General features: G+C 44.1%; 1 protein-coding gene across 7 annotated transcripts in view; it reads left to right on the top strand.

Moving 5' to 3' along the window:
- ciapin1 (cytokine induced apoptosis inhibitor 1) overlaps positions 1–14,060 on the top strand; it is a 39,115-nt gene that overhangs the window by 4,664 nt on the left and 20,391 nt on the right. For 4 of the 7 annotated variants that reach the window (XM_078543885.1, XM_078543886.1, XM_078543889.1 and 1 more), the window contains 2 exons: positions 9,408–9,499; positions 10,033–10,201. In XM_078543885.1, coding sequence (XP_078400011.1) covers positions 9,408–9,499; positions 10,033–10,201 — 261 coding nt within the window. The remainder of the gene's footprint in view (positions 1–9,407; positions 9,500–10,032; positions 10,202–14,060) is intronic. The other 3 variants (XM_078543888.1, XM_078543887.1, XM_078543891.1) reach the window with 1 other exon arrangement.

Below are 14,060 nucleotides of genomic sequence, written 5' to 3' on the forward strand. Positions count from 1 at the left end.
ATGGTCATGGTCTACATTGGCACCAAAGACATAGATAGGACTAGGAAAGAGGTTCTGAATTGGGATTATGAGCAGCTCGGGGCTAAATTATAAAGCAGAACCTCAATCTCTGGATCATTACCTGAGTCACGAGCAAATTGGCGCAGGGTAAATAAGATTTAGAGAGATGAATGCTTGGCTCAAAGACTGGTGTGGGAAAAATGGGTTTCGATTCATGGGGCACTGGCACCAGTACTGGGGAAAGTGGGAGCTGTACCACTGGGACAGTCTTCACCTGGACCATGCTAGGACCAGTGTTCTGGCGAGTCACACAACTAGGGTAGTAGAGAGGGCATTAAACAAATAGTCGGGGGGAGGGATCATGCAAGGGGATATGTAAATGGAAGGGAAACAATGAGGTATTAGAGCAAAGTACCGACTTAGGTAATGATAACCAGAGTGTCGCACGAAGGGACATTCAAACTCAAAAGTGCATCAGCAGAAAAGGGCAGAGAGTGCACAAATAGTAAAAAGACAAAGTTAAAGGCTCTGTATCTGAATGTGTGCAGCATTCGTAACAAAATGGATGAATTGTTGGCACAGATAGAAATAAATATGTGTGATTTGGTAGCCATCACCAAGACATGGTTGCAGGATGATCAAGGCTGGGTCCTAAATATTGAAGGGTATTTGACATTTCGAAAAGATAGGAAGCTAGGAAAAGGTGGTGGGGTTGGGGTTGCTCTGTTAATTAAGGATGTCATTGGTACAGCAGGGAAAGATGACCTTGGCTCGAAAGACCAAGATGTAGAATCAGTTTGGGTAAAGTTTATAGGTCCATTAACAGTAGATACACGTAAACAGAGCATAGAAGAAGAAATAAATGGAGCGTGTAAGAAAGGTACTGCAATAATCATGGGTGATTTTAATCTATTTGTAGATTGAAAGAATCAAATTGGCAAAGGTAGCCTGGAGATTGAGTTCATAGAGTGTATTTGGGACATTCTAGGCTAGGTGCAGGCTACCCTAGACCTGGTAATGAGCAACGAGACAAGATTAATCAATAACCTTATAGTAAAGGCGCCTCCAGGTGACAGTGATCATAACATGATAGAAATTCATGTTCATCTTGAAGGGGAGAAGTGTGAGCCTAAGACTAGTGTTTTAAACCGGAATAAAGGTAATTATAAGGGTATGAAGACAGAGCTAGCTAAAGTGAACTGGCAAACTAGTTTAAGAGGCAGGGCAGTAGAGTTGCAATGAATGACCTTTAAGGAGATATTTGATAACTCCCAGCAAAGATTTATCCCAGTGAGGGGAAAAAAAGATTCTTTGAGAAGGATACATCATCCATGGCAGAATAAGAAGGTTAAGGATGGTATTGTTCTGACCACAGCAGATGTAAATTCCTCAAATGCTGGAATTCGCATTAAAGGTGCAGACTTAGTCACTGCTTGAGGTTTTTCTATCACCTGACATGTGTGACATGTTTGACAGAATTTGACTACATCTTTATGTAGTCCAGACCAATAGAAATGTTTTTGTATTTTAGCTTGAGTTCTCCTAAATCCCAAATGTCTAGCCATTGGAATTTCATGAGCCAGTCTCAAAATTTCATTCCAGTACCCAGATGGTATCGCTACTTGGTACACTATCGCCCACTTTTCATCTGCTGGAACATGAGGCGTTCTCTATTTCCGCATTAACACTTTGTCCTTAATGTCATAATACTCTGGAATGTATTCAGCTTTTGTTTCAGAATAAGCAGTCTGATATAACTTCTTCAAGTCTGGATCCTGCTGCTGTAACTCCACAAACTTCAATGAATTAAACACCTCAACCTCATCGACTTTCATCTTCTCTTCCTGAGTAATCTCTTCAAAGACAGACCCAGCCAACTGAATTTCAGCATCCTCCCCTGTCTCTTAGATTCTTCCTCTTCCTGTTTAAACTTGTGCGTCTGTGACCTCGTCAACATACAATCTGGAAACAATCCAGGATAATCTTTCTGTAAAACCCCTGTTGACTGTGTCTCAACAGGCTGCTCTACTACAGTAGGCATAGTCAACATCTGTGATCCAGCTATATCATTCCCTAGAATAAATTGAACCCATGTGCAATTTCTCTACTACCCCAACAATCATCTCTCCTGTTTTCAAATCACTTTTAAAATTTACTTTATACAATGAACTAGGTTTGACTCTTCCATGAATCACCCTCATCAAAGCTCTCTCCTGCAAAAATGCTTCTGGACAACAGATAGCACTATTCCATAATGTTAAGGACTGGCTAGCCCCCCTGTATCCCTTAAAATTTTGACTTACTTTCCTGCTTTTCCCTGTAAACATGGACATATTTTCCCTTTGCATACAAAATCTTTAAACACCTCTGTAACCTGCCCTTCAGAACTCCTTTGGGTAGATTACATACGAGCAAGGAACAGAAGTAGGCCAGTCAGCCCTTCCGAGCCTTCTCTGCCATTTAATAACCGCAAATCTGCATCCCACCTACCCCCGATAACCTATCGTCCACTTGCTTACCAAGAATCTATCCACCTCTGCCTTAAAAATATTCAAAGGCTCTGCTTCCACTACCTTTTCAGGAAGAGAGTTCCAAAGATTCGCAACCCTCTGAGTGAAAAAATTTCGCCTCCTCTCTGTTATAAATGGGCGACCCCTAGTCCTAGATTCTCCCACAGGAGGAAACATCCTCTCCACATCCACCCTGTCAAGACCCCTCAGGATCTTATATGTTTCAATCAAGTCACCTTTTACTCTTGTAAACTTCAACAGATACAAGCCTAGTCTGTCCAATCTTTCTTCATAATCAACCCACCCATTCCAGTTATTAGTCTGGTAAACCTTCTCTGAACTGCTTCCAACGCATTTACATCCTTCCTTAAATAAGGAGACCAGTACTGTACACGGTACTCCAAATGTGGTCTCACCAATGCCCTGTACAACTGAAGCATATTGTATTCAATTCCCCTCGCAATAAATGATAACATTCTATTAGCTTTCCTAATTACTTGCTGTACTTGCATACTAGCCTTTTGTGATTCATGCACTAGGACATCTAGGTCCCTCTGCACCTCACAGCTCTGCAATCTCTCACCATTTAGATAATGTGCTTCTCTTTTATTCTTCCTGCCAAAATAGACAATTTCACATTTTCCCACATTATACTCCATTTGCCAGATCTTTGCCCACTCACTTAACCTATCCATGTCACTGTAGCCTCCTCACGTCCTCTTCACAAATTACTTTACTGCCTATCTTTGTGTCATCAGCAATTGACAACTATCCCATCCATCCCTTCATCCAAGTCATTTATATAAATTGTAAACAGTTGAGGCCCCAGCACTGATCCCTGTGGCACACCACTCGTTATAACTTGCCAACCTGAAAAAAAACAATTTATGCCTACTCTCTGCTTCCTGTTAGCTAGCCAACCTTCTATCCATGCCAATATACCATGAGCTTTTATTTTCCACAATAACCTTTGATGTAGCACTTTGTCAAATGCCTTCTGGAAATCTAATTACGTTACATCCACCAGTTCCCCTTTATCCACAGCACCTGTTACTTCCTCAAAGAACTCCAATAATTTGGTTAAACATGATTTCCCTTTCACAAAATCATGTTGACTCTGCCTGATGACCTTGAGCTTATCCAAGTGCCCTGCTATAACTTCTTTAATAACAGCTTCTAACATTTTCCCTGTTAAACTAATTGGCCTGTAGTTTCCCACTTTCTATCTCCCTCCCTTTTTGAATAATGGAGTTACATTTGCTTTCTTCCAATCTAATGAGACCTTCCCCGAATCTAGGGAGTTTTGGAAAATTAAAACCAATGCATCAACTATCTCACTAGACACTTCTTTTAAGACCCTAGGATGAAGCCCATCAGGACCTGGGCACTTGTTAGCCCACAGCTCCAACAATTTACTCAGTACCACTCCTCTAGTGACTATAATTTTCCTCATTTCCATTTCCTGGTTTATAGCTGCTTCTGGGATGTTACTTGTATCCTTTATAGTGAAGACCGAAGCAAAATACCTGTTCAATTCATCTGCCATCTCCTTGTTTTCCATTATCAATTCTCCAGGCTCACTTTCTATAGGACCAGCACTTACTTTGTTAACTCTTTTCTTTAAAAATATTGATAAAAACTCTTACTATCTGTTTTTATACTTCCAGCTAGCTTTCTCTCATACTCTAATTTTTCCCTCCTTATCAGCCTTTAATCATTCCTTGCTGTCACTTACATTCTGTCCAATCTTCTGACGTGCCACCCGTCCTTGCACAATTATATGCTTTTTCTTTAAGTTTGATACTCCCTTTAATCTTTCTAGTTAACCACAGATGGTGTGTCTGTCCCTTGGACATTTTCTTGCTCATTGGAATGTATCTATTCTGTGCACTCTGAAATATCCCTTTAAATATTAGCCACTGCATCTCTATTAACCTAATTTGCCAATTCACTTTAGCCAGCTCAGCTTTCATGTCCTCATAATTGTCCTTATTTAAGGTTAAAAACATAGTCTCGGACCCACTCCTCTCCCTCAAACTGAATGTAAAATTCAATCATATTATAGTCACGGCTACCTAGGGGTGCCTTTACTATGAGATTCTTAATTAATCCTATCTCGTTGCTCAATACCAGGTCTACTATAGCCTGCTCTCTGGTTGGCTCCAGAATGTGCTGTGCTAAGAAACTATCCCGAAAACATTCAATATGCTCTCCATCCAGGCTATCTTGCCCATCTGACTTTTCCAGTTTATATGTAAATTAAAATCTCCCATGATTGTCACCATGCCTTTCTGACAAGCTCCAATGATTTCTTCCTTTATGCTCAACCCTACCAGGCGGTTACTGCTTGAGGGCCTGTACACAACTCCCACAAGTGACTTCTTGCCTTTACCAGTTCTCATCTCTACCTAAACTGTTTCCACATCCTGGGTTTCTGAATTTAGGTCATTCCTCTCTATTGTGCTAATACCATCATTAAATAACAGAGCCACCCCTCCACCTTTCCCTCACTTTCTGTCCTTCCTAAATTCCCTTGCCATGTCTCCATGGTGAACACATTCCCACTTCTCTGGCTACCACTGATTCTTCCTGCTCCACCTGTACAAAATCCACTGCTCTGTCTTGCTTCTGGATCTCAGAGCCCACTACTCTTACTTCCAGAACTTTTCTGAGTTCTTATCACTGCAATCGCTCTCCTGTTTATCCTCCAAAAATTTGATCTTGTATGTCCAGCCTTATTACAATAGTAACATCTCAGTTTCCTTCCTTCAACTCTACTTTCCACCTTTCTATCTTTAATAGACTGGCGTCCTTCAGCTTGATCCTTATTACTAACATTTTTCCCATCACTAGGTTTCCTAAATCTCCAACTTCCCTGCTGATTTCTGTATGACCCTTTTCCTACTGTTTGTGTGAAATATCATACATATTGGCTAAAACAGCAGCTTCCCTGATCATTTTGCTTTATCTTTCATCTAAATATGTTATGATGTTTACTGGAATGCTATTTCTAAAGTCTTCGATAATCATAATCTCTCTTATGTTTTCAGAAGTCTTGTCTAATTTTAATGCCCTGAACCATTGGTCTCAGATAATTTCTTTTTCTCTTGCAAACTCTACAAAAGTCTGATGAGGTCTCTTTCTTACAGTCCTGAATTTCACCTGATAAGCTTCAGGGACAAACTCATAAGCATTTAGTATTGCCGCCTTTACTATCTCGTAATCTGCAGACTGCTCCTCTAATAAACTAGCATATACATTCATTACCGTACCTGGCAATACGCTCTGTAACATTGTAGTCCAAGCACCCCTTGGCTAATTCAATTTCATAGCTACCTTTTCAAATGAGGTAAAATATCTTTCAACTCCATCCTCTGTAAATGTAGACTAAGATTTTTAATTAAATAAAATTCCTCAAAGGAATCGAAGTCCCCACCTGAATCACTATCTCTCCTTTCTTCCTTCATTCTAAGTTTCACTTTAGACAATTCACACTGTCTGGCTCCTTTCTCTCCTTGAAGCTCTCTATCTCTTTCCCTATCTCTTTCCTCAATTGCTGACTTCTCTCTCTGAAGTTGAAGTTCAATTTTTCACATTTCTATTTCTTGCAATCTTTTCTTTTCCTTTTTCTGCTCTTTTTCCCATTGAAGCTTTTTTGTTTCTATTTCTTTTTAACTGTCCTTTTCTTTTTCAAGTTTTATCATTCCTCTTTCTTTCTACTTTCTTTCTAACTCGAGTTTTTTTTTCATTTCTCTTTCTTTTTCTTCCAATTCAAGCTTTTGCCTTTCTCTATCTCTTTCTATCAAGCTGCTTCATTTGCAACTTAAGTCATACTACCTCCACTAGTTTAAGGCATCCCTTCCTCCAACTTTAAATGCTAGGTAAGTATTTTAACCATATCAGCCTTACGAAATTCCGCTTTTATCTGCTGTACTTTATCTGCTAACTCTCTCAACTAAGTTTTAGCCAGAGATTTCAAACACTCCACAGTCACGTTTCCTCGGCCCAGAAAAGTCTTAGCAATTTCTAAAGTCATTTTGCAGTCCAACCACTTTAAAATCTCTCAACCCAAAACTCCTGAGTTAAGCATTCTTCTCGTACACTTGGATTCACAAACTCCAACCCAATCAAGGAATTTTAATATTCCCACAAAAAGCCCCCAAATTTGTTATGACCACAGCTGTGCAAACCAAATCCCAGATCGAAACTTGACTTACAGGCCATACCCTTTTTTTGTATTTTGAAAACAAGAAGAAAATGTACTGATCTCAGCAGCAAGAAGTCCAGTAACACTTTGGGATTTAAAAATAATTTAAAAAAGAAGTTTTATTAAAAAGAATCGAAGGTAACTTAAGCACACAAGATTACAGTTGCACAATTAAAATTAGCCTTACAAAACATTCCCCCCAAAGACTCCCTACTTAGGCAGACCCACAAGTAAACATCATTATTAAGGAGGTTATAGCAGGGCACTTAGAAAATCATAATGTAACAGGAGAGTCAACATGGCTTTGTGAAAGGGCAATCACATTTAACTAATTTTAGCTTTTTGAGGAAGTAACAAGCAAGGTGGATAAAGGGGAACCTGTAGATGTCTAAAAGGCATTCGATAAGGTGCCACATCAAAGGTTACTACACCTTTGATGTAGTACCTTACTACACCAAAGTAAGTAATGATAATTAGCACAGATAAAGGATTGGTTAGCTAACAGTAAGCAGAAAATAGGGAAAAATGGGTATTTTTCAGGTTGGCAAGCTGTAACAAGTGGAGTGCCGTAGGGATCAATGCTGGGGCCTCAACTATATGCAATCTACATCAATGATGTGGATGAAAGGACTGAACTTATGGTAGCTCAGTTTACTGATGACTCCCTTATCTATCTGTCTTGGTGTAAAGAGATGGGGCTCAAGCAGAAAGTGGAGTTGAGAGCACAGCCAGATCAGCCATGATCTTATTGAATGGAAAAGTAGGCCTGAAGGGCCAAATGGCCAACTCCTGCTCCTAAATCCTATGTTCCTATGTGCAGTCAAGGTACAACTCTAAATCCTGAGCTCCCTGGATGATGAGAGATGGAGATGAAGGTAAAGAAGAAAACATGTGCTTATGACAGATGTCAAGTGGATGATGCAATTGAGAACCAGACTGAATGTAAAAGGTTCAAAGGGGAAGTGAAAAAGCAAATAAGAGAATCAAAAAGAGAATATGAGAAGAGACTGGCAGCTAACATCAAAGGTGATGGAAGCTCGGGGAGGACTGAACGGAGGAGTTCCTGCAAAGTGATCACCTAATCTGCATTTCGTCTCCCCAGTGTAGAGGAGACTGCATCATGAATACAGTAAACTAAATTGAAAGAAGTAGAAGTCAATACTACTTCACCTGGAAGGAGTGTTTGGGGCCTCGGTCAGTGAGGAGAGAGGAGATAAAGGGGCAGGTGTTACATCTCCTGCAATTGCATAAAAAGACACCACGGGAAGGGGATGAGGTGTTGGGGGAGATAGAGGAGTAGACTGGGGTGTTACAGAGTGAACAGTCCCTTGTGAACACTGATAGGGGAGGGCAGGGGATGGTGTGATTGGTGGTGTCACATTGGAGCTAGTAGAAATGGTGGAGAATGACCTATTGAATACGGAGGCTGTTGGAGTGGCAGGTGAGGACAAAGGGAACCCTTGCTTCTGGGACGGAGGAGGTAACAGCAGAAGTGCAAGAAAGGTGATGGATGCGATCAAGGGCCTGCCAACCCTGGTTGTTGGGGAGAATCCTCAGTTGACAAAAATGGGAGACTTATGGGAAGTGCTAACGTTAAACTGAGGGTTGAGTGTGTGAGGATTAATATCTGTTGTCACTTTGCTGTACCTCGATATACTGACGCTTGGGTCCTGAACACTGGCAAAGCCAGTGGAAAATGAGGAGCCTCTGGTGCCATCCTTGTGGGCTTAAATTTGATGATATCAATTCACTGCTAGTGTTTGCCGAGAAATCAGCTTGCATCTGGCAATCTGACTGTGAAGCCCTGAAAACCTATAGGAAGCAGAGACATCAGCTAATGTTGCTTTCTTCAGGGCAAGCAGAGGGAGCTTTACCCTGCCCCTTCCATACTCAGTCTTGCAGTGCTAACTGTTAGCTCTGATTGCCCAATGGAGGGCAGAGAAAGATACAATTGGAGAACTCACTGGGATGTCTTTCGAATAAACTTTCTTAATCCCGTCTCTCCTGAAGCTGGTGATGCTTGAGTATGTCGTTGGCAGATGTTGGGAGGAGGCAGTGGTGATGTAGCGGTAATGTTACCAGACTAGTAATCCAGAAGCTCAGGCTAATGGTCTGGAGAGTAAGGGTTTAAATCCCATCACAGCAGCTAATAAAACTTAAATTCAATTAATCAACAAACATCTGAATTGAAAGCTAATGTTAGTAATAGTGCTACAATGAAACTACCACTGATTGTTGTAAAAGCCCATCTGGTTCGCTAATGTCCTTTAGGGAAGGAAATCTGCCTTCTTTATCTGCTCTGGCCTAGATGTGACTCTTAAACACCCTCTGAAATGCTCTAGCAAGCCATTCAGCTCAAGGGCAGCTAATGATGGGCAACAAATGCTGGCCTTGCCAGTGACATCCACATCCCATTAAAGAATAAAAAGAAAAAAGATTACCTGTGGAGGACCTTGCAACCAGGCATGGCCCTGACATTACTCACCTCTGCCCATCCCAGTTCCATCAGGTGCCACTTGGTCGTGTCGGATGGGGGGTGCAGATGGGGTGCCCTGAGTTGCAGGGGTATCAGTCATCTCCCTCTGCCTATGTGCTTCAATGAGCAGTGCCATAAGAGGTCAAAGCTGCATTCACACCTGCCATGGAGCAGTGTCATGCTCTGACCCACTGCTCTCTTGTGTTTGCATTAGGTGATTCCAGCAAGCTGAAGACTGGATCCCAGCTCACCTCTGCCCTGAAGCTGGCTGGATTTACCGAGATCACTGAGGTAGGGCTGTTTACGGTAAGCCTATACAGTCAGTCCATCTGTTGCCTGAGATAAACTCAGCTGCGGTGCGGCAGAGTAGGGTTTTGGCGGAGGGAGGCTGAGTGGGGTTGGAGAGAGGCTGCAGTTGTGCTGGGGAGGGGTGAGGTGGCAAGGAAGGGCAATGGGGAGGCTATGATCAGGGCTGACTGCAGTCCTGAAGGCTCAGACTGTTACTGGTGGATCCAGAGGAAATGGGACCTCAGCCAAGTCACTATTCTCCCTGTGTGAGTGGAGACAAACAGCCCAGCCTTGGGTAACTTCACACCCTGTGTACTCATGATTCACCCCCACAGAGTTGCAGCAGAAGCACAGGTACATTGTATTCCCCCTCCCCCTGGCCGCAGCACCATTGGGTTGTCTGTATTGAAGATGTATATACCCACTGAGCCATTGTGGATGGGGCAGCCATCCCTCTGCTCCACGATAAGTTTATTTGCTTGGGGTAGTTCCTAATCCTCTTCGCACACTCAGCAGCAGTAACTAGATTCACTAACTCTGCTTCTTCACAGATACAAACTGAGCCTTTAACAGCTGAGCAGCTGTGTTCCATCAAACAATCTGTCGGTCACCAGGGTAACAACTTGATAAAGATGGCATTGATGGCCAAGAAACCAAACTTTGAAGTCGGATCCTCTGCTCAACTGAAACTGTCCTTTGTTAAAAAACCGAAAGCAGTAGGTAGGTGTTGATTCACTGCCTGAGAGCAGATGCCTCTGTGACGTGTTTAAAGGTTTTGTTGGAGTCATGGTTATGGAACAGGACTAATCATTTTCCTGTGTGCTGCTATGTAACCAAGGCAATAAAAGCAGCCTTGTCTTTGATACCCCCACCCCAGGAATAAATGAAAACCCGGTTTCTCCCTTGTCATTCTGGCTGCTGACTCCGAGAGTCCAGCATTGCCACACATTGCAGCAGCGGATCAGCTGAGAAATCACAGTCATCACTTCAAAGAATATTCTGAATATTTTTAAATATGCTTTGCTCAACGTGCGGGGAACTAACAGTTTGAAATGCAGGCAACCAACTTCAAACACACTCAGGACATGTGCGACATGGGATGAGATACAGAGTAAAGCTCCCTTTATACCATCCCCGCCAAACACACCCAGGGCAGATACAGCACGGGGTTAGATAAAGAGTAAAGCTCCATCTGCACAGTGTTTGTATCTAATAGGTTCTGTTGATGGATGTTAAATACCCAGTAATTGAAGGTAACAAGGTGAACAGATGTTGGGTGTTGATTAATTATACTTAGATGTGTATATAAAGAAGAGTGAGCCAGCACTGGCGGTGGGTGTGTTAGAGTGGAGAAGTAAGGTCTGTGGTGAACGATAAACAGTCTCCACTAAAGCAAAAATAAAAACAAAAAGCTAAAAGCTACTGCGGATGCTGGAAATCCAAAACAAAACAAAAACAGAATTACCTGGAAAAACTCAGCAAGTCTGGCAGCATCGGCGGAGAAGAAATCAGTTAACGTTTCGAGCCCTCATGGCCCTTCGGCAGAACTGCAGCATAGTTTCAGCAAGGGAGAAATATAAATTGGTTTAAGTTGGGTGGGGGGGGGGGTGGGGGGGGTGGTGGGGGAAGAGACACATTGAGGGTGTGGCGTGAGCAGATAATCAAAGGATGTCACAGACAAAAGGGTCAAAGAGGTGTTGAAGGTGGTGGTCTTTGTCTGAGAAAAGTGCTAATTAAGAATGGAAAACAGGATATTCAAAGTACAGCTCTAGTGGGGGTGGGGTGGAAAGACTAAAGGTTTTAGTTTTAGATTTAAAAATAATGGAAATAGGTGGGGAAAGAAGAATCTATATAAATTATTGAAAAAAAAAGCGGGTGGGGGGGGAAAAAGAAACGGGGTGGGGATGGGGGGAGGGGGAGTTTAAGATCTAAAGTTGTTGAATTCAATATTCAGCCCAGAGGGCTGTAAAGTGCCTAGTCGGAAGATGAGGTGCTGTTCCTCCAGTTTGCGTTGGGCTTCACTGGAACAATGCAGCAAGCCAAGGACAGACATGTTGGCAAGAGAACAGGGTGGAGTGTTAAAATGGCAAGCGACAGGGAGGTTTGGGTCTTTCTTGCGGACAGACCGCAGGTGTTCCGCAAAACGGTCGCCCAGTTTGCGTTTGGTCTCTCCAATGTAGAGGAGGCCGCATTGGGAGCAGCGAATGCAGTAGACTAAGTTAGGGGAAATGCAAGTGAAATGCTGCTTCACTTGAAAGGAGTGTTTGGGCCCTTGGACGGTGAGGAGAGAGGAAGTGAAGGGGCAGGTGTTGCATCTTCTGCGTGGGCATGGGGAGGTGCCATAAGTGGGGGTTGAGGAGTAAGGGGTGATGGAGGAGTGGACCAGGGTGTCCCGGAGGGAACAATCCCTACGGAATGCCGTCAAGGGGGGTGAAGGGAAGATGTGTTTGGTGGTGGCATCATGCTGGAGTTGGCGGAAATGGCGGAGGATGATCTTTTGAATGCGGAGGCTGGTGGGGTGATAAGTGAGGACAAGGGGGACCCTATCATGTTTCTGGGAAGGAGGAGAAGGCGTGAGGGAGGATGCGCGGGATATGGGCCGGACACGGTTGAGGGCCCTGTCAACGACCGTGGATGGAAAACCTCGGTTAAGGAAGAAGGAGGACATGTCAGAGGAGCTGTTTTTGAAGGTAGCGTCATCAGAACAGATGCGACGGAGGCGAAGGAACTGAGAGAATGGGATGGAGTCTTTACAGGAAGCGGGGTGTGAGGAGCTGTAGTCGAGGTAGCTGTGGGAGTCGGTAGGCTTGTAATGGATATTGGTGGACAGTCTATCATCAGAAATTGAGACAGAGAGGTCAAGGAAGGGAAGAGAAGTGTCAGAGATGGACCATGTGAAGATGATGGAGGGGTGGAGATTGGAAGCAAAATTAATAAATTTTTCCAGGTCCCGACGAGAGCATGAAGCAGCACCGAAGTAATCATCGATGTACCGGAGAAAGAGTTGTGGGAGGGGACCGGAGTAGGACTGGAACAAGGAATGTTCCACATACCCCATAAAGAGACAGGCATAGCTGGGGCCCATGCGGGTACCCATAGCCACACCTTTTATTTGGAGGAAGTGAGAGGAGTTAAAGGAGAAATTGTTCAGTGTGAGAACAAGTTCAGCCAGACGGAGGAGAGTAGCGGTGGATGGGGATTGTTGGGGCCTCTGTTCAAGGAAGAAGCTAAGGGCCCTCAGACCATCCTGGTGGGGGATGGAGGTGTAGAGGGATTGGACATCCATGGTGAAGAGGAAGCGGTTGGGGCCAGGGAACTGGAAATTGTTGATGTGACGTAAGGTGTCAGAGGAATCACGGATGTAGGTGGGAAGGGACTGGACAAGGGGAGAGAGAAGGGAGTCAAGATAACGAGAAATGAGTTCCGTGGGGCAGGAACAGGCTGACACGATCGGTCTGCCAGGACAGTTCTGTTTGTGGATTTTGGGTAGGAGGTAGAAGCGGGCCGTCCGAGGTTGGGCGACTATCAAGTTGGAAGCTGTGGGAGGAAGATCTCCAGAGGAGATGAGGTCAGTGACAGTCCTGGAAACAATGGCTTGATGTTCTGTGGTGGGGTCATGGTCCAGGGAGAGGTAGGAGGAAACGTCTGCGAGTTGACGCTCAGCCTCCGCGAGGTAGAGGTCAATGCGCCAGACAACAACAGTACCACCCTTGTCAGCGGGTTTGATGACAATGTTGGGGTTGGACCTGAGAGAACGGAGTGCAGTGAGTTCAGAGAGAGACAGATTAGAATGGTGAGAGGAGCAGAGAAATTGAGACGGCTAATGTCATGCCGACAGTTCTCAATGAAAAGATCAAGAGAAGGTAAGAATCCAGAGGGAGGGGTCCAAGTGGAGGGAGAATATTGGAGGTGGGTAAAAGGATCCGTTGAACGGGGAGAGGACTCCTGCCCAAAGAAGTGAGCACGGAGACGAAGACAGCGGAAGAAGAGCTCAGCATCATGCCGAGCCCGAAATTCATTGAGATGAGGGCGTAAGGGTATGAAACTAAGTCCTTTGCTGAGCACTGAACGTTCAGCATCGGAGAGGGGAAGGTCAGGGGGTATAGTGAATACGCGGCTGGGGCTGGGATTGGAAGATGGGGTGAGGACGGAGGGACAAGCAGGGGTGGAGGGTCCCAGATGGGTGTTGGAGTCGATGAGTTGTTGGAGCTTGCGTTCCTTAGCACTTGAGAGAAAGAGAAAAAGTTTCTTGTTGAGGCGACGGATGAGGCGAAGAATAAAATGAAACTGGGGGCACGCGCAGCTTTGAAAAAGGGTGCGGCGGTGCTGCTGGAGGGAGAGGTCGAGTGTGTTCATATGGCGGCGCATGGCACTGAGTGTGGATCTCAGAATGCGACGGGAACAGCAGTCCGAGAAACGTTTTATGTCCCGGAGATACCTGTAATCCTGGGTGGGTTCGAAACAAGAGGGATGGAATTTCAGTTGAAATCCACGTGGGGTGAATTGGAGACGGAGACAGTCACTGAGAAAGGAAATATGGCTGTGAAAGCGGGTTTTAGTAAACACCTTGTCAAACACC

This window comes from Cetorhinus maximus, chromosome 6 (genome assembly GCF_964194155.1).
Source record: "Cetorhinus maximus chromosome 6, sCetMax3.hap1.1, whole genome shotgun sequence".
Classification (NCBI taxonomy): Eukaryota; Metazoa; Chordata; class Chondrichthyes; order Lamniformes; family Cetorhinidae; genus Cetorhinus; species Cetorhinus maximus.